The 18,936-nt window shown below is 21.9% G+C and overlaps 1 protein-coding gene across 1 annotated transcript; it reads left to right on the forward strand.

Annotated features, from left to right (window-relative positions):
* Positions 1-362: 362 nt before the first annotated feature.
* Bm938 (Uncharacterized protein) lies at positions 363-973 on the forward strand (the record flags this gene model as incomplete). The annotated part of the gene is made up of 2 exons (XM_001893876.2): positions 363-488; positions 734-973. 2 exons carry the CDS (start codon positions 363-365, stop codon positions 971-973), a joined length of 366 nt encoding a protein of 121 aa, XP_001893911.2.
* Between the last annotated feature and the right edge of the window lie 17,963 nt (positions 974-18,936).

The raw sequence follows: 18,936 nt of genomic DNA on the forward strand, positions 1-18,936 counted from the left end.
TATAACTTTTACATTCTACAAGAATAAAGTTGGGCAGTAGCAATCCCATGATCATGCCCTTCTCTTTTGTGATTTTATTTGCACATATTCTCCTTTTCATTCTTATTATTTTTCTTGTACAATTTGGCTTGATTCAAAGGATCTCCCATTTTTTTTTTTTTTTTTTTTTTTTTTTTTTTTTTTTTTAATGTCTTTATTGCGAACTAATAAGTATTTTTTTTCAATATCTTTATTGCGAACTAATAAGTATTTTTTTTAATATCTTTATTGCAAACTAATAAGTACTTTTTTTTTAATGACTTTATATTTTCCAGTTGAACAAAGGAATCAAAAATCTTTAGTTAGAAGCGATAATGGAAAAAATGGTGGAGGAAAAAAACAGATTTGAGATGTTGTTTACGAGTACAAAATCAAAGCTTAATGGTTTGCGAGAAGTGATAACAACTCAGTTTTCTGAAAACAACAATTGTTTCTCAAGTTTAATGCAGGTAAATCTTATCTAAAGTCTTGTATAAGTTTTGTTAATCTAGAATTTCTAAAACAAATGGACAGATAAGCCTATATTTTGTGACAGAGTTTATCAAAACAAAGTCTGAAGAAAATCAAAACTGTGCCTTCCTGTTAAAAATGCTACGTTATGTAAAAAATCTTCAGGAAGTAAATTTGAATGTTGAATATCGTTTTATTTACAATAGTACATTCATCATCATATTGTCTATAGATCGGATTTCAGAAATTGAATGAGAAATGGTCAAAGGGTTTGGATGAAATGCAAAAAATGGCGAGTAAAATGAAAATAATGCATGAGTATACAGAGAAAAATTTTAAAAGCTTGAGCGTATTATTGGATTGCTTGCATGGCCGAGAAATTAAACAGTTGGAAAATAATGAAAGAGAAGGAGATACTTTCAAGAAAATATGTGATTTTCATATCGAATTCATTTTCATATCGAATCTGTTTAATATTATATAATTTTTTGTAATAAGAAAAAATTGTGTTTTTACTGCTACATCGTTATAATACATCCAAATGAAATTGAATGTAAAAAAGATTTCCTCAAATAGTCACTATTTTTTGATTTCATGGTGATACACAAATGGTCACATTTTCGAATTGTAACCTAAATTGTAACCTTTTCAAAATGTAACCTTAACAGTAAATATTTCTTGCAGCCGCACTTGCACTTGCAGTTGCAGTTGCATTGCAAGTACAATTGCATACCTGCTTGCACATACAAATATTTTAATTTAATTGATCCAATGATTGCTAATATCACTTGTCATATTATCATTTGATCAGCATTTCAAAATGATAATTGCATAAGATTTATTGTTAACAATAAATTAGTAAAACTATGTTACCAGCATGGTGAAAGATCACGTTTGATGATGAGAAAAAGATCAGATATGTCCAAGAAAAAATTTTGTTAATGAATTTTTTGAGTTTATCACCAGTCCAAAAATGTTATGAGTTTATTACCACGTCACTCTTTAATTAATTCCATTGCTTTAATAAGAAAAAAGTGATCAACTGGGAAATTTGAACAATTTGCAGCACATAAATGATAAGTAGAATTAGTTTTTATGTTAAAATGAAATTGCAAATAATGAAGTTTTTTTTTTTTTTTTTTTGTATATTTTTATGCAAAAAATAAATTAATAAAAATTGTTGCATGGAAAAAGATTGTGGCCAAGCAGAAGGTGAAAGTAATCTGACATCTGTTCTATTTTAATTTTGTGACTTTATTGATATATTAAAACGTTTTCAAAAAAATTCTTGTCTTATTAATAAAAATTGATATTAATTCAAAGATTTGGGAAACTTTTATTTTATGAATTAATTTCTTATAAAAAAGAAAAAAAACAAACAACAACAATAACTTCAGATGGGTCAAAAACAAACTATTGGGAAAGGAAGAGGAAAAGAAGAAAGTTAACCATTGAAGATTATTCTCCAACTTTCCTATTACGGAGAACTTTACAAGAGATCAATTTTTTCTATTGTTTTTTCAAAAAAAAAATTAAATCGGCCAACAAAACTCATTTTTCCAAAATGAAGTTATTTTTTTTACCTAAATTTTACACCATTTTATTTTGTTACTAAAGCCGATTTTGAAGTAATACACTATTCAAAATGTTGTAGGTGCATACCTCAACAATCTGAAAAAATTTCGTAGGTGAAATTTCACATTCTGCTCGGTCAGTCAGCTCTATGAGTAATTGATACATTTTTTTAAACTTTTTCTAATTGATACATCTAGAAAATTTGATCATAGTTGTTATCCATGCAAAATTTCAGGATATGAAAATTTAATAAGTGAAAAAGTAAAGCAAATATTTCATAAATAAATTAGAACGTTCCCGCGGGTAACAATTCGAAAATGTGATCATTTGTGCATCACCATAAAATTAAATTTCTATAAAAATAATGACTATTTGAGGAAATTTTTTTTACATTCAATTTCATTTGGATGTATTATAACGATGTAGCAGTAAAATCACAACTTTTTCTGACAAAAAATTATATAATATTAAACAGATTCGATATGAAAATGGAAGAAAGTATGTAGCAAAGGAAAAAATAAAAAGAAAATGAAACGAAGATTGCTAAGAATAAAACATGGAATTGTTGAATCGAAATTATGCTAAAGTGAATAATGCAAATATATCATTTTGAATAAATAACAGAGAAACTGCTTCATGCACTTTTAAATGAAGCGATGTGCGACACGTAAAGTGACGTAAAATATAATCTAATTCAAAACATCCATGTGAATCAATCAATCAACATATGTCAAATAAATTTGTGTTTATGGTAATATAAACTCTGGCCAAAATTATTAAACAATTCCTGAAACTTGTTCCTGAAATTTCCTAAAAAGACAAAGGAAGATCTGATCAAAAGGAAGACAAAACGATAAATCAAGTACCAAAGTAATATTCTCATTAATATTCTCAATATGAAACTATCTAGCCATTAGATATATCGCACCTTCAGCATAAGAAAGCTATGTCAGCGAAAATTATTAGAAAATAAAATTAGAATAATTCCGACCATTTTTAATATTCGGAAATCTTCAATTAGTATCTATGTGCGCACTTTCTGGAAATCCTATACTACAAACAAAATGACACTGCCGGAATATGGAAAAATAGGAAGAGATATGACCAATGAGCACTATATTCGGAATAAATTCATATAAACATGAAAGCAAAGTATCTAACAGAAAAAAAAAAAAAAAAAAACAATTATAAATGAACACTAACATAAAAAAAAAAAAAATCGAAATCAAAATGCATAAATTAGCATTTACAATATTTTCTGAATAAAAAAAAGAAAAAATTTCCACCAATAAGAGCAATGATAGTATCATTTTGTTTTTTATAATATAAAGCAGCAAACAGCAAATTTTATCCTAAAAAAATCCCCGAAAAAAAAAAAAAAAAAAAACAATTATAAGTCATCGTCTGTAATCTCAAATCTTGCTCATTCTTGAACAGCAATGCTTTCTGAAACAAATTCATAGACATAATGATATATGAATACTAATCTTAATTCTTCCTCCCCCTCAAATTCACTTTAGCCTATTACAAAAGCCCATATTATTTTGAACCTAATTGACTATGTTACATGCATTGTACCAGTGCTGGTCGTATATTGCGTTGTCGTTTTATAGTTTAAATATTGAAATACGCTTAGTAATTAAGTTTTGCGCATAAATTTATCAGCAAAATTAATAAAACTTTCAATTAATCATGATTTTAATTCAATTTAAGAATTTAAATTAAATTTAAATTCAAATTTAAATTTTGAATTTTTTAAAAATTTTAAAATTTGTTATAGTTTTCTTACATTAGACAAGGAAATTGGTTCTAATTTATCAATTTTAATTCTAATTAAGTGCCAAAACTACTAAAAAAAGCTTATTTTGAAATTAATTGACTATGTTACGTGCATTGTACCAGTGCTGGTCGTATATTGCGTTGTCATTTTATAGTTTAAATATTAAAATACGCTTTGTAATTAAGTTTTGCGCATAAATTTATCAGCAAAATTAATAAAACTTTCAATTAATCATGATTTTAATTCAATTTAAGAATTTAAATTAAATTTAAATTCAAATTTAAATTTTGAATTTTTTAAAAATTTTAAAATTTGTTATAGTTTTCTTACATTAGACAAGGAAATTGGTTCTAATTTATCAATTTTAATTCTAGTTAAGTGCCAAAACTGCTAAAAAAAGCTTATTTTGAACCTAATTTACTATGTTACGTGCATTGTACCAGTGCTGGTCGTATATTGCGTTGCTATTTTATAGTTTAAATATTAAAATACGCTTTTGTAATTAAGTTTTGCGCATAAATTCATCAGCAAAATTAATAAAACTTTCAATTAATCATGATTTTAATTCAATTTAAGAATTTAAATTAAATTTAAATTCAAATTTAAATTTTGAATTTTTTAAAAATTTTAAAATTTGTTATAGTTTTCTTACATTAGACAAGGAAATTGGTTCTAATTTATCATTTTAATTCTAATTAAGTGCCAAAACTACTAAAAAAAGCTTATTTTGAAACTAATTGACTATGTTACGTGCATTGTACCAGTGCTGGTCGTATATTGCGTTGTTATTTTATAGTTTAAATTTTAAAATACGCTTTTGTAATTAAGTTTTGCGCATAAATTTATCAGCAAAATTAATAAAACTTTCAATTAATCATGATTTTAATTCAATTTAAGAATTTAAATTAAATTTAAATTCAAATTTAAATTTTGAATTTTTTAAAAATTTTAAAATTTGTTATAGTTTTAGTACATTAGACTAGGAAATTGGTTCTAATTTATCAATTTTAATTCTAGTTAAGTGCCAAAACTACTAAAAAAAGCTTATTTTGAAATTAATTGACTATGTTACGTGCATTGTACCAGTGCTGGTCGTATATTGCGTTGTCATTTTATAGTTTAAATATTAAAATACGCTTTTGTAATTAAGTTTTGCGCATAAATTCATCAGCAAAATTAATAAAACTTTCAATTAATCATGATTTTAATTCAATTTAAGAATTTAAATTAAATTTAAATTCAAATTTAAATTTTGAATTTTTTAAAAATTTTAAAATTTGTTATAGTTTTCTTACATTAGACAAGGAAATTGGTTCTAATTTATCAATTTTAATTCTAGTTAAGTGCCAAAACTACTAAAAAAAGCTTATTTTGAAATTAATTGACTATGTTACGTGCATTGTACCAGTGCTGGTCGTATATTGCGTTGTCATTTTATAGTTTAAATATTAAAATACGCTTTGTAATTAAGTTTTGCGCATAAATTTATCAGCAAAATTAATAAAACTTTCAATTAATCATGATTTTAATTCAATTTAAGAATTTAAATTAAATTTAAATTCAAATTTAAATTTTGAATTTTTTAAAAATTTTAAAATTTGTTATAGTTTTCTTACATTAGACAAGGAAATTGGTTCTAATTTATCAATTTTAATTCTAGTTAAGTGCCAAAACTACTAAAAAAAGCTTATTTTGAAATTAATTGACTATGTTACGTGCATTGTACCAGTGCTGGTCGTATATTGCGTTGTCATTTTATAGTTTAAATATTAAAATACGCTTTGTAATTAAGTTTTGCGCATAAATTTATCAGCAAAATTAATAAAACTTTCAATTAATCATGATTTTAATTCAATTTAAGAATTTAAATTAAATTTAAATTCAAATTTAAATTTTGAATTTTTTAAAAATTTTAAAATTTGTTATAGTTTTCTTACATTAGACAAGGAAATTGGTTCTAATTTATCAATTTTAATTCTAGTTAAGTGCCAAAACTACTAAAAAAAGCTTATTTTGAAATTAATTGACTATGTTACGTGCATTGTACCAGTGCTGGTCGTATATTGCGTTGTCATTTTATAGTTTAAATATTAAAATACGCTTTGTAATTAAGTTTTGCGCATAAATTTATCAGCAAAATTAATAAAACTTTCAATTAATCATGATTTTAATTCAATTTAAGAATTTAAATTAAATTTAAATTCAAATTTAAATTTTGAATTTTTTAAAAATTTTAAAATTTGTTATAGTTTTCTTACATTAGACAAGGAAATTGGTTCTAATTTATCAATTTTAATTCTAGTTAAGTGCCAAAACTGCTAAAAAAAGCTTATTTTGAACCTAATTTACTATGTTATGTGCATTGTACCAGTGCTGGTCGTATATTGCGTTGTCATTTTATAGTTTAAATATTAAAATACGCTTTGTAATTAAGTTTTGCGCATAAATTCATCAGCAAAATTAATAAAACTTTCAATTAATCATGATTTTAATTCAATTTAAGAATTTAAATTAAATTTAAATTCAAATTTAAATTTTGAATTTTTTAAAAATTTTAAAATTTGTTATAGTTTTCTTACATTAGACAAGGAAATTGGTTCTAATTTATCAATTTTAATTCTAGTTAAGTGCCAAAACTACTAAAAAAAGCTTATTTTGAAATTAATTGACTATGTTACGTGCATTGTACCAGTGCTGGTCGTATATTGCGTTGTTATTTTATAGTTTAAATATTAAAATACGCTTTTGTAATTAAGTTTTGCGCATAAATTCATCAGCAAAATTAATAAAACTTTCAATTAATCATGATTTTAATTCAATTTAAGAATTTAAATTAAATTTAAATTCAAATTTAAATTTTGAATTTTTTAAAAATTTTAAAATTTGTTATAGTTTTAGTACATTAGACTAGGAAATTGGTTCTAATTTATCAATTTTAATTCTAGTTAAGTGCCAAAACTACTAAAAAAAGCTTATTTTGAAATTAATTGACTATGTTACGTGCATTGTACCAGTGCTGGTCGTATATTGCGTTGTCATTTTATAGTTTAAATATTAAAATACGCTTTGTAATTAAGTTTTGCGCATAAATTCATCAGCAAAATTAATAAAACTTTCAATTAATCATGATTTTAATTCAATTTAAGAATTTAAATTAAATTTAAATTCAAATTTAAATTTTGAATTTTTTAAAAATTTTAAAATTTGTTATAGTTTTCTTACATTAGACTAGGAAATTGGTTCTAATTTATCAATTTTAATTCTAGTTAAGTGCCAAAACTACTAAAAAAAGCTTATTTTGAAACTAATTTACCATGTTATGTGCATTGTACCAGTGCTGGTCGTATATTGCGTTGTCATTTTATAGTTTAAATATTAAAATACGCTTTGTAATTAAGTTTTGCGCATAAATTCATCAGCAAAATTAATAAAACTTTCAATTAATCATGATTTTAATTCAATTTAAGAATTTAAATTAAATTTAAATTCAAATTTAAATTTTGAATTTTTTAAAAATTTTAAAATTTGTTATAGTTTTCTTACATTAGACAAGGAAATTGGTTCTAATTTATCAATTTTAATTCTAGTTAAGTGCCAAAACTACTAAAAAAAGCTTATTTTGAAATTAATTGACTATGTTACGTGCATTGTACCAGTGCTGGTCGTATATTGCGTTGTCATTTTATAGTTTAAATATTAAAATACGCTTTGTAATTAAGTTTTGCGCATAAATTCATCAGCAAAATTAATAAAACTTTCAATTAATCATGATTTTAATTCAATTTAAGAATTTAAATTAAATTTAAATTCAAATTTAAATTTTGAATTTTTTAAAAATTTTAAAATTTGTTATAGTTTTCTTACATTAGACAAGGAAATTGGTTCTAATTTATCAATTTTAATTCTAGTTAAGTGCCAAAACTACTAAAAAAAGCTTATTTTGAAATTAATTGACTATGTTACGTGCATTGTACCAGTGCTGGTCGTATATTGCGTTGTTATTTTATAGTTTAAATATTAAAATACGCTTTGTAATTAAGTTTTGCGCATAAATTTATCAGCAAAATTAATAAAACTTTCAATTAATCATGATTTTAATTCAATTTAAGAATTTAAATTAAATTTAAATTCAAATTTAAATTTTGAATTTTTTAAAAATTTTAAAATTTGTTATAGTTTTCTTACATTAGACAAGGAAATTGGTTCTAATTTATCAATTTTAATTCTAGTTAAGTGCCAAAACTACTAAAAAAAGCTTATTTTGAAATTAATTGACTATGTTACGTGCATTGTACCAGTGCTGGTCGTATATTGCGTTGTCATTTTATAGTTTAAATATTAAAATACGCTTTTGTAATTAAGTTTTGCGCATAAATTCATCAGCAAAATTAATAAAACTTTCAATTAATCATGATTTTAATTCAATTTAAGAATTTAAATTAAATTTAAATTCAAATTTAAATTTTGAATTTTTTAAAAATTTTAAAATTTGTTATAGTTTTCTTACATTAGACAAGGAAATTGGTTCTAATTTATCAATTTTAATTCTAGTTAAGTGCCAAAACTGCTAAAAAAAGCTTATTTTGAAACTTAATTTACTATGTTATGTGCATTGTACCAGTGCTGGTCGTATATTGCGTTGTCATTTTATAGTTTAAATATTAAAATACGCTTTTGTAATTAAGTTTTGCGCATAAATTCATCAGCAAAATTAATAAAACTTTCAATTAATCATGATTTTAATTCAATTTAAGAATTTAAATTAAATTTAAATTCAAATTTAAATTTTGAATTTTTTAAAAATTTTAAAATTTGTTATAGTTTTCTTACATTAGACAAGGAAATTGGTTCTAATTTATCAATTTTAATTCTAGTTAAGTGCCAAAACTACTAAAAAAAGCTTATTTTGAAATAATTGACTATGTTACGTGCATTGTACCAGTGCTGGTCGTATATTGCGTTGTTATTTTATAGTTTAAATATTAAAATACGCTTTTGTAATTAAGTTTTGCGCATAAATTCATCAGCAAAATTAATAAAACTTTCAATTAATCATGATTTTAATTCAATTTAAGAATTTAAATTAAATTTAAATTCAAATTTAAATTTTGAATTTTTTAAAAATTTTAAAATTTGTTATAGTTTTCTTACATTAGACAAGGAAATTGGTTCTAATTTATCAATTTTAATTCTAGTTAAGTGCCAAAACTACTAAAAAAAGCTTATTTTGAAATTAATTGACTATGTTACGTGCATTGTACCAGTGCTGGTCGTATATTGCGTTGTCATTTTATAGTTTAAATATTAAAATACGCTTTTGTAATTAAGTTTTGCGCATAAATTCATCAGCAAAATTAATAAAACTTTCAATTAATCATGATTTTAATTCAATTTAAGAATTTAAATTAAATTTAAATTCAAATTTAAATTTTGAATTTTTTAAAAATTTTAAAATTTGTTATAGTTTTCTTACATTAGACAAGGAAATTGGTTCTAATTTATCAATTTTAATTCTAATTAAGTGCCAAAACTGCTAAAAAAAGCTTATTTTGAACCTAATTTACTATGTTATGTGCATTGTACCAGTGCTGGTCGTATATTGCGTTGTCATTTTATAGTTTAAATATTAAAATACGCTTTGTAATTAAGTTTTGCGCATAAATTCATCAGCAAAATTAATAAAACTTTCAATTAATCATGATTTTAATTCAATTTAAGAATTTAAATTAAATTTAAATTCAAATTTAAATTTTGAATTTTTTAAAAATTTTAAAATTTGTTATAGTTTTCTTACATTAGACAAGGAAATTGGTTCTAATTTATCAATTTTAATTCTAGTTAAGTGCCAAAACTACTAAAAAAAGCTTATTTTGAAATTAATTGACTATGTTACGTGCATTGTACCAGTGCTGGTCGTATATTGCGTTGTCATTTTATAGTTTAAATATTAAAATACGCTTTGTAATTAAGTTTTGCGCATAAATTCATCAGCAAAATTAATAAAACTTTCAATTAATCATGATTTTAATTCAATTTAAGAATTTAAATTAAATTTAAATTCAAATTTAAATTTTGAATTTTTTAAAAATTTTAAAATTTGTTATAGTTTTCTTACATTAGACAAGGAAATTGGTTCTAATTTATCAATTTTAATTCTAGTTAAGTGCCAAAACTACTAAAAAAAGCTTATTTTGAAATTAATTGACTATGTTACGTGCATTGTACCAGTGCTGGTCGTATATTGCGTTGTCATTTTATAGTTTAAATATTAAAATACGCTTTTGTAATTAAGTTTTGCGCATAAATTCATCAGCAAAATTAATAAAACTTTCAATTAATCATGATTTTAATTCAATTTAAGAATTTAAATTAAATTTAAATTCAAATTTAAATTTTGAATTTTTTAAAAATTTTAAAATTTGTTATAGTTTTCTTACATTAGACAAGGAAATTGGTTCTAATTTATCAATTTTAATTCTAGTTAAGTGCCAAAACTACTAAAAAAAGCTTATTTTGAAATTAATTGACTATGTTACGTGCATTGTACCAGTGCTGGTCGTATATTGCGTTGTCATTTTATAGTTTAAATATTAAAATACGCTTTGTAATTAAGTTTTGCGCATAAATTCATCAGCAAAATTAATAAAACTTTCAATTAATCATGATTTTAATTCAATTTAAGAATTTAAATTAAATTTAAATTCAAATTTAAATTTTGAATTTTTTAAAAATTTTAAAATTTGTTATAGTTTTCTTACATTAGACAAGGAAATTGGTTCTAATTTATCAATTTTAATTCTAGTTAAGTGCCAAAACTACTAAAAAAAGCTTATTTTGAAATTAATTGACTATGTTACGTGCATTGTACCAGTGCTGGTCGTATATTGCGTTGTCATTTTATAGTTTAAATATTAAAATACGCTTTTGTAATTAAGTTTTGCGCATAAATTCATCAGCAAAATTAATAAAACTTTCAATTAATCATGATTTTAATTCAATTTAAGAATTTAAATTAAATTTAAATTCAAATTTAAATTTTGAATTTTTTAAAAATTTTAAAATTTGTTATAGTTTTCTTACATTAGACAAGGAAATTGGTTCTAATTTATCAATTTTAATTTTAATTAAGTGCCAAAACTGACTAAAAAAAGCTTATTTTGAAATTAATTGACTATGTTACGTGCATTGTACCAGTGCTGGTCGTATATTGCGTTGTCATTTTATAGTTTAAATATTAAAATACGCTTTGTAATTAAGTTTTGCGCATAAATTCATCAGCAAAATTAATAAAACTTTCAATTAATCATGATTTTAATTCAATTTAAGAATTTAAATTAAATTTAAATTCAAATTTAAATTTTGAATTTTTTAAAAATTTTAAAATTTGTTATAGTTTTCTTACATTAGACAAGGAAATTGGTTCTAATTTATCAATTTTAATTCTAGTTAAGTGCCAAAACTGCTAAAAAAAGCTTATTTTGAAACTTAATTGACTATGTTATGTGCATTGTACCAGTGCTGGTCGTATATTGCGTTGTCATTTTATAGTTTAAATATTAAAATACGCTTTTGTAATTAAGTTTTGCGCATAAATTCATCAGCAAAATTAATAAAACTTTCAATTAATCATGATTTTAATTCAATTTAAGAATTTAAATTAAATTTAAATTCAAATTTAAATTTTGAATTTTTTAAAAATTTTAAAATTTGTTATAGTTTTCTTACATTAGACAAGGAAATTGGTTCTAATTTATCAATTTTAATTCTAGTTAAGTGCCAAAACTACTAAAAAAAGCTTATTTTGAAATTAATTGACTATGTTACGTGCATTGTACCAGTGCTGGTCGTATATTGCGTTGTCATTTTATAGTTTAAATATTAAAATACGCTTTTGTAATTAAGTTTTGCGCATAAATTCATCAGCAAAATTAATAAAACTTTCAATTAATCATGATTTTAATTCAATTTAAGAATTTAAATTAAATTTAAATTCAAATTTAAATTTTGAATTTTTTAAAAATTTTAAAATTTGTTATAGTTTTCTTACATTAGACAAGGAAATTGGTTCTAATTTATCAATTTTAATTCTAGTTAAGTGCCAAAACTACTAAAAAAAGCTTATTTTGAAATTAATTGACTATGTTACGTGCATTGTACCAGTGCTGGTCGTATATTGCGTTGTCATTTTATAGTTTAAATATTAAAATACGCTTTTGTAATTAAGTTTTGCGCATAAATTCATCAGCAAAATTAATAAAACTTTCAATTAATCATGATTTTAATTCAATTTAAGAATTTAAATTAAATTTAAATTCAAATTTAAATTTTGAATTTTTTAAAAATTTTAAAATTTGTTATAGTTTTCTTACATTAGACAAGGAAATTGGTTCTAATTTATCAATTTTAATTCTAATTAAGTGCCAAAACTACTAAAAAAAGCTTATTTTGAAATTAATTGACTATGTTACGTGCATTGTACCAGTGCTGGTCGTATATTGCGTTGTCATTTTATAGTTTAAATATTAAAATACGCTTTGTAATTAAGTTTTGCGCATAAATTCATCAGCAAAATTAATAAAACTTTCAATTAATCATGATTTTAATTCAATTTAAGAATTTAAATTAAATTTAAATTCAAATTTAAATTTTGAATTTTTTAAAAATTTTAAAATTTGTTATAGTTTTCTTACATTAGACAAGGAAATTGGTTCTAATTTATCAATTTTAATTCTAGTTAAGTGCCAAAACTGACTAAAAAAAGCTTATTTTGAAATTAATTGACTATGTTACGTGCATTGTACCAGTGCTGGTCGTATATTGCGTTGTCATTTTATAGTTTAAATATTAAAATACGCTTTTGTAATTAAGTTTTGCGCATAAATTCATCAGCAAAATTAATAAAACTTTCAATTAATCATGATTTTAATTCAATTTAAGAATTTAAATTAAATTTAAATTCAAATTTAAATTTTGAATTTTTTAAAAATTTTAAAATTTGTTATAGTTTTCTTACATTAGACAAGGAAATTGGTTCTAATTTATCAATTTTAATTCTAGTTAAGTGCCAAAACTACTAAAAAAAGCTTATTTTGAAATTAATTGACTATGTTACGTGCATTGTACCAGTGCTGGTCGTATATTGCGTTGTCATTTTATAGTTTAAATATTAAAATACGCTTTGTAATTAAGTTTTGCGCATAAATTCATCAGCAAAATTAATAAAACTTTCAATTAATCATGATTTTAATTCAATTTAAGAATTTAAATTAAATTTAAATTCAAATTTAAATTTTGAATTTTTTAAAAATTTTAAAATTTGTTATAGTTTTCTTACATTAGACAAGGAAATTGGTTCTAATTTATCAATTTTAATTCTAGTTAAGTGCCAAAACTACTAAAAAAAGCTTATTTTGAAATTAATTGACTATGTTACGTGCATTGTACCAGTGCTGGTCGTATATTGCGTTGTCATTTTATAGTTTAAATATTAAAATACGCTTTTGTAATTAAGTTTTGCGCATAAATTCATCAGCAAAATTAATAAAACTTTCAATTAATCATGATTTTAATTCAATTTAAGAATTTAAATTAAATTTAAATTCAAATTTAAATTTTGAATTTTTTAAAAATTTTAAAATTTGTTATAGTTTTCTTACATTAGACAAGGAAATTGGTTCTAATTTATCAATTTTAATTCTAGTTAAGTGCCAAAACTACTAAAAAAAGCTTATTTTGAAATTAATTGACTATGTTACGTGCATTGTACCAGTGCTGGTCGTATATTGCGTTGTCATTTTATAGTTTAAATATTAAAATACGCTTTTGTAATTAAGTTTTGCGCATAAATTCATCAGCAAAATTAATAAAACTTTCAATTAATCATGATTTTAATTCAATTTAAGAATTTAAATTAAATTTAAATTCAAATTTAAATTTTGAATTTTTTAAAAATTTTAAAATTTGTTATAGTTTTCTTACATTAGACAAGGAAATTGGTTCTAATTTATCAATTTTAATTCTAGTTAAGTGCCAAAACTACTAAAAAAAGCTTATTTTGAAATTAATTGACTATGTTACGTGCATTGTACCAGTGCTGGTCGTATATTGCGTTGTCATTTTATAGTTTAAATATTAAAATACGCTTTGTAATTAAGTTTTGCGCATAAATTCATCAGCAAAATTAATAAAACTTTCAATTAATCATGATTTTAATTCAATTTAAGAATTTAAATTAAATTTAAATTCAAATTTAAATTTTGAATTTTTTAAAAATTTTAAAATTTGTTATAGTTTTCTTACATTAGACAAGGAAATTGGTTCTAATTTATCAATTTTAATTCTAGTTAAGTGCCAAAACTACTAAAAAAAGCTTATTTTGAAATTAATTGACTATGTTACGTGCATTGTACCAGTGCTGGTCGTATATTGCGTTGTCATTTTATAGTTTAAATATTAAAATACGCTTTGTAATTAAGTTTTGCGCATAAATTCATCAGCAAAATTAATAAAACTTTCAATTAATCATGATTTTAATTCAATTTAAGAATTTAAATTAAATTTAAATTCAAATTTAAATTTTGAATTTTTTAAAAATTTTAAAATTTGTTATAGTTTTCTTACATTAGACAAGGAAATTGGTTCTAATTTATCAATTTTAATTCTAGTTAAGTGCCAAAACTACTAAAAAAAGCTTATTTTGAAATTAATTGACTATGTTACGTGCATTGTACCAGTGCTGGTCGTATATTGCGTTGTCATTTTATAGTTTAAATATTAAAATACGCTTTGTAATTAAGTTTTGCGCATAAATTCATCAGCAAAATTAATAAAACTTTCAATTAATCATGATTTTAATTCAATTTAAGAATTTAAATTAAATTTAAATTCAAATTTAAATTTTGAATTTTTTAAAAATTTTAAAATTTGTTATAGTTTTCTTACATTAGACAAGGAAATTGGTTCTAATTTATCAATTTTAATTCTAGTTAAGTGCCAAAACTACTAAAAAAAGCTTATTTTGAAATTAATTGACTATGTTACGTGCATTGTACCAGTGCTGGTCGTATATTGCGTTGTCATTTTATAGTTTAAATATTAAAATACGCTTTTGTAATTAAGTTTTGCGCATAAATTCATCAGCAAAATTAATAAAACTTTCAATTAATCATGATTTTAATTCAATTTAAGAATTTAAATTAAATTTAAATTCAAATTTAAATTTTGAATTTTTTAAAAATTTTAAAATTTGTTATAGTTTTCTTACATTAGACAAGGAAATTGGTTCTAATTTATCAATTTTAATTCTAGTTAAGTGCCAAAACTACTAAAAAAAGCTTATTTTGAAATTAATTGACTATGTTACGTGCATTGTACCAGTGCTGGTCGTATATTGCGTTGTCATTTTATAGTTTAAATATTAAAATACGCTTTTGTAATTAAGTTTTGCGCATAAATTCATCAGCAAAATTAATAAAACTTTCAATTAATCATGATTTTAATTCAATTTAAGAATTTAAATTAAATTTAAATTCAAATTTAAATTTTGAATTTTTTAAAAATTTTAAAATTTGTTATAGTTTTCTTACATTAGACAAGGAAATTGGTTCTAATTTATCAATTTTAATTCTAATTAAGTGCCAAAACTGCTAAAAAAAGCTTATTTTGAAATTAATTGACTATGTTACGTGCATTGTACCAGTGCTGGTCGTATATTGCGTTGTCATTTTATAGTTTAAATATTAAAATACGCTTTGTAATTAAGTTTTGCGCATAAATTCATCAGCAAAATTAATAAAACTTTCAATTAATCATGATTTTAATTCAATTTAAGAATTTAAATTAAATTTAAATTCAAATTTAAATTTTGAATTTTTTAAAAATTTTAAAATTTGTTATAGTTTTCTTACATTAGACAAGGAAATTGGTTCTAATTTATCAATTTTAATTCTAGTTAAGTGCCAAAACTACTAAAAAAAGCTTATTTTGAAATTAATTGACTATGTTACGTGCATTGTACCAGTGCTGGTCGTATATTGCGTTGTCATTTTATAGTTTAAATATTAAAATACGCTTTTGTAATTAAGTTTTGCGCATAAATTCATCAGCAAAATTAATAAAACTTTCAATTAATCATGATTTTAATTCAATTTAAGAATTTAAATTAAATTTAAATTCAAATTTAAATTTTGAATTTTTTAAAAATTTTAAAATTTGTTATAGTTTTCTTACATTAGACAAGGAAATTGGTTCTAATTTATCAATTTTAATTCTAGTTAAGTGCCAAAACTACTAAAAAAAGCTTATTTTGAAATTAATTGACTATGTTACGTGCATTGTACCAGTGCTGGTCGTATATTGCGTTGTCATTTTATAGTTTAAATATTAAAATACGCTTTGTAATTAAGTTTTGCGCATAAATTCATCAGCAAAATTAATAAAACTTTCAATTAATCATGATTTTAATTCAATTTAAGAATTTAAATTAAATTTAAATTCAAATTTAAATTTTGAATTTTTTAAAAATTTTAAAATTTGTTATAGTTTTCTTACATTAGACAAGGAAATTGGTTCTAATTTATCAATTTTAATTCTAATTAAGTGCCAAAACTAGCTAAAAAAAGCTTATTTTGAAATTAATTGACTATGTTACGTGCATTGTACCAGTGCTGGTCGTATATTGCGTTGTCATTTTATAGTTTAAATATTAAAATACGCTTTTGTAATTAAGTTTTGCGCATAAATTCATCAGCAAAATTAATAAAACTTTCAATTAATCATGATTTTAATTCAATTTAAGAATTTAAATTAAATTTAAATTCAAATTTAAATTTTGAATTTTTTAAAAATTTTAAAATTTGTTATAGTTTTCTTACATTAGACAAGGAAATTGGTTCTAATTTATCAATTTTAATTTTAATTAAGTGCCAAAACTGACTAAAAAAAGCTTATTTTGAAATTAATTGACTATGTTACGTGCATTGTACCAGTGCTGGTCGTATATTGCGTTGTCATTTTATAGTTTAAATATTAAAATACGCTTTTGTAATTAAGTTTTGCGCATAAATTCATCAGCAAAATTAATAAAACTTTCAATTAATCATGATTTTAATTCAATTTAAGAATTTAAATTAAATTTAAATTCAAATTTAAATTTTGAATTTTTTAAAAATTTTAAAATTTGTTATAGTTTTCTTACATTAGACAAGGAAATTGGTTCTAATTTATCAATTTTAATTTTAATTAAGTGCCAAAACTACTAAAAAAAGCTTATTTTGAAATTAATTGACTATGTTACGTGCATTGTACCAGTGCTGGTCGTATATTGCGTTGTCATTTTATAGTTTAAATATTAAAATACGCTTTTGTAATTAAGTTTTGCGCATAAATTCATCAGCAAAATTAATAAAACTTTCAATTAATCATGATTTTAATTCAATTTAAGAATTTAAATTAAATTTAAATTCAAATTTAAATTTTGAATTTTTTAAAAATTTTAAAATTTGTTATAGTTTTCTTACATTAGACAAGGAAATTGGTTCTAATTTATCAATTTTAATTTTAATTAAGTGCCAAAACTGACTAAAAAAAGCTTATTTTGAACTTAATTGACTATGTTACGTGCATTGTACCAGTGCTGGTCGTATATTGCGTTGTCATTTTATAGTTTAAATATTAAAATACGCTTTTGTAATTAAGTTTTGCGCATAAATTCATCAGCAAAATTAATAAAACTTTCAATTAATCATGATTTTAATTCAATTTAAGAATTTAAATTAAATTTAAATTCAAATTTAAATTTTGAATTTTTTAAAAATTTTAAAATTTGTTATAGTTTTCTTACATTAGACAAGGAAATTGGTTCTAATTTATCAATTTTAATTTTAATTAAGTGCCAAAACTGCTAAAAAAAGCTTATTTTGAACTTAATTGACTATGTTATGTGCATTGTACCAGTGCTGGTCGTATATTGCGTTGTCATTTTATAGTTTAAATATTAAAATACGCTTTTGTAATTAAGTTTTGCGCATAAATTCATCAGCAAAATTAATAAAACTTTCAATTAATCATGATTTTAATTCAATTTAAGAATTTAAATTAAATTTAAATTCAAATTTAAATTTTGAATTTTTTAAAAATTTTAAAATTTGTTATAGTTTTCTTACATTAGACAAGGAAATTGGTTCTAATTTATCAATTTTAATTTTAATTAAGTGCCAAAACTGACTAAAAAAAGCTTATTTTGAAATTAATTGACTATGTTACGTGCATTGTACCAGTGCTGGTCGTATATTGCGTTGTCATTTTATAGTTTAAATATTAAAATACGCTTTTGTAATTAAGTTTTGCGCATAAATTCATCAGCAAAATTAATAAAACTTTCAATTAATCATGATTTTAATTCAATTTAAGAATTTAAATTAAATTTAAATTCAAATTTAAATTTTGAATTTTTTAAAAATTTTAAAATTTGTTATAGTTTTCTTACATTAGACAAGGAAATTGGTTCTAATTTATCAATTTCAATTTTAATTAAGTGCCAAAACTGCTAAAAAAAGCTTATTTTGAACTAATTGACTATGTTATGTGCATTGTACCAGTGCTGGTCGTATATTGCGTTGTTATTTTATAGTTTAAATATTAAAATACGCTTTTGTAATTAAGTTTTGCGCATAAATTCATCAGCAAAATTAATAAAACTTTCAATTAATCATGATTTTAATTCAATTTAAGAATTTAAATTAAATTTAAATTCAAATTTAAATTTTGAATTTTTTAAAAATTTTAAAATTTGTTATAGTTTTCTTACATTAGACAAGGAAATTGGTTCTAATTTATCAATTTTAATTTTAATTAAGTGCCAAAACTACTAAAAAAAGCTTATTTTGAACTTAATTGACTATGTTAGTGCATTGTACCAGTGCTGGTCGTATATTGCGTTGTCATTTTATAGTTTAAATATTAAAATACGCTTTTGTAATTAAGTTTTGCGCATAAATTCATCAGCAAAATTAATAAAACTTTCAATTAATCATGATTTTAATTCAATTTATGAATTTAAATTAAATTTAAACTCAAATTTAAATTTTGAAATT

This window comes from Brugia malayi, assembly GCF_000002995.4.
Source record: "Brugia malayi strain FR3 genome assembly, contig: Bm_021, whole genome shotgun sequence".
In the NCBI taxonomy this organism is placed as follows: domain Eukaryota; kingdom Metazoa; phylum Nematoda; class Chromadorea; order Rhabditida; family Onchocercidae; genus Brugia; species Brugia malayi.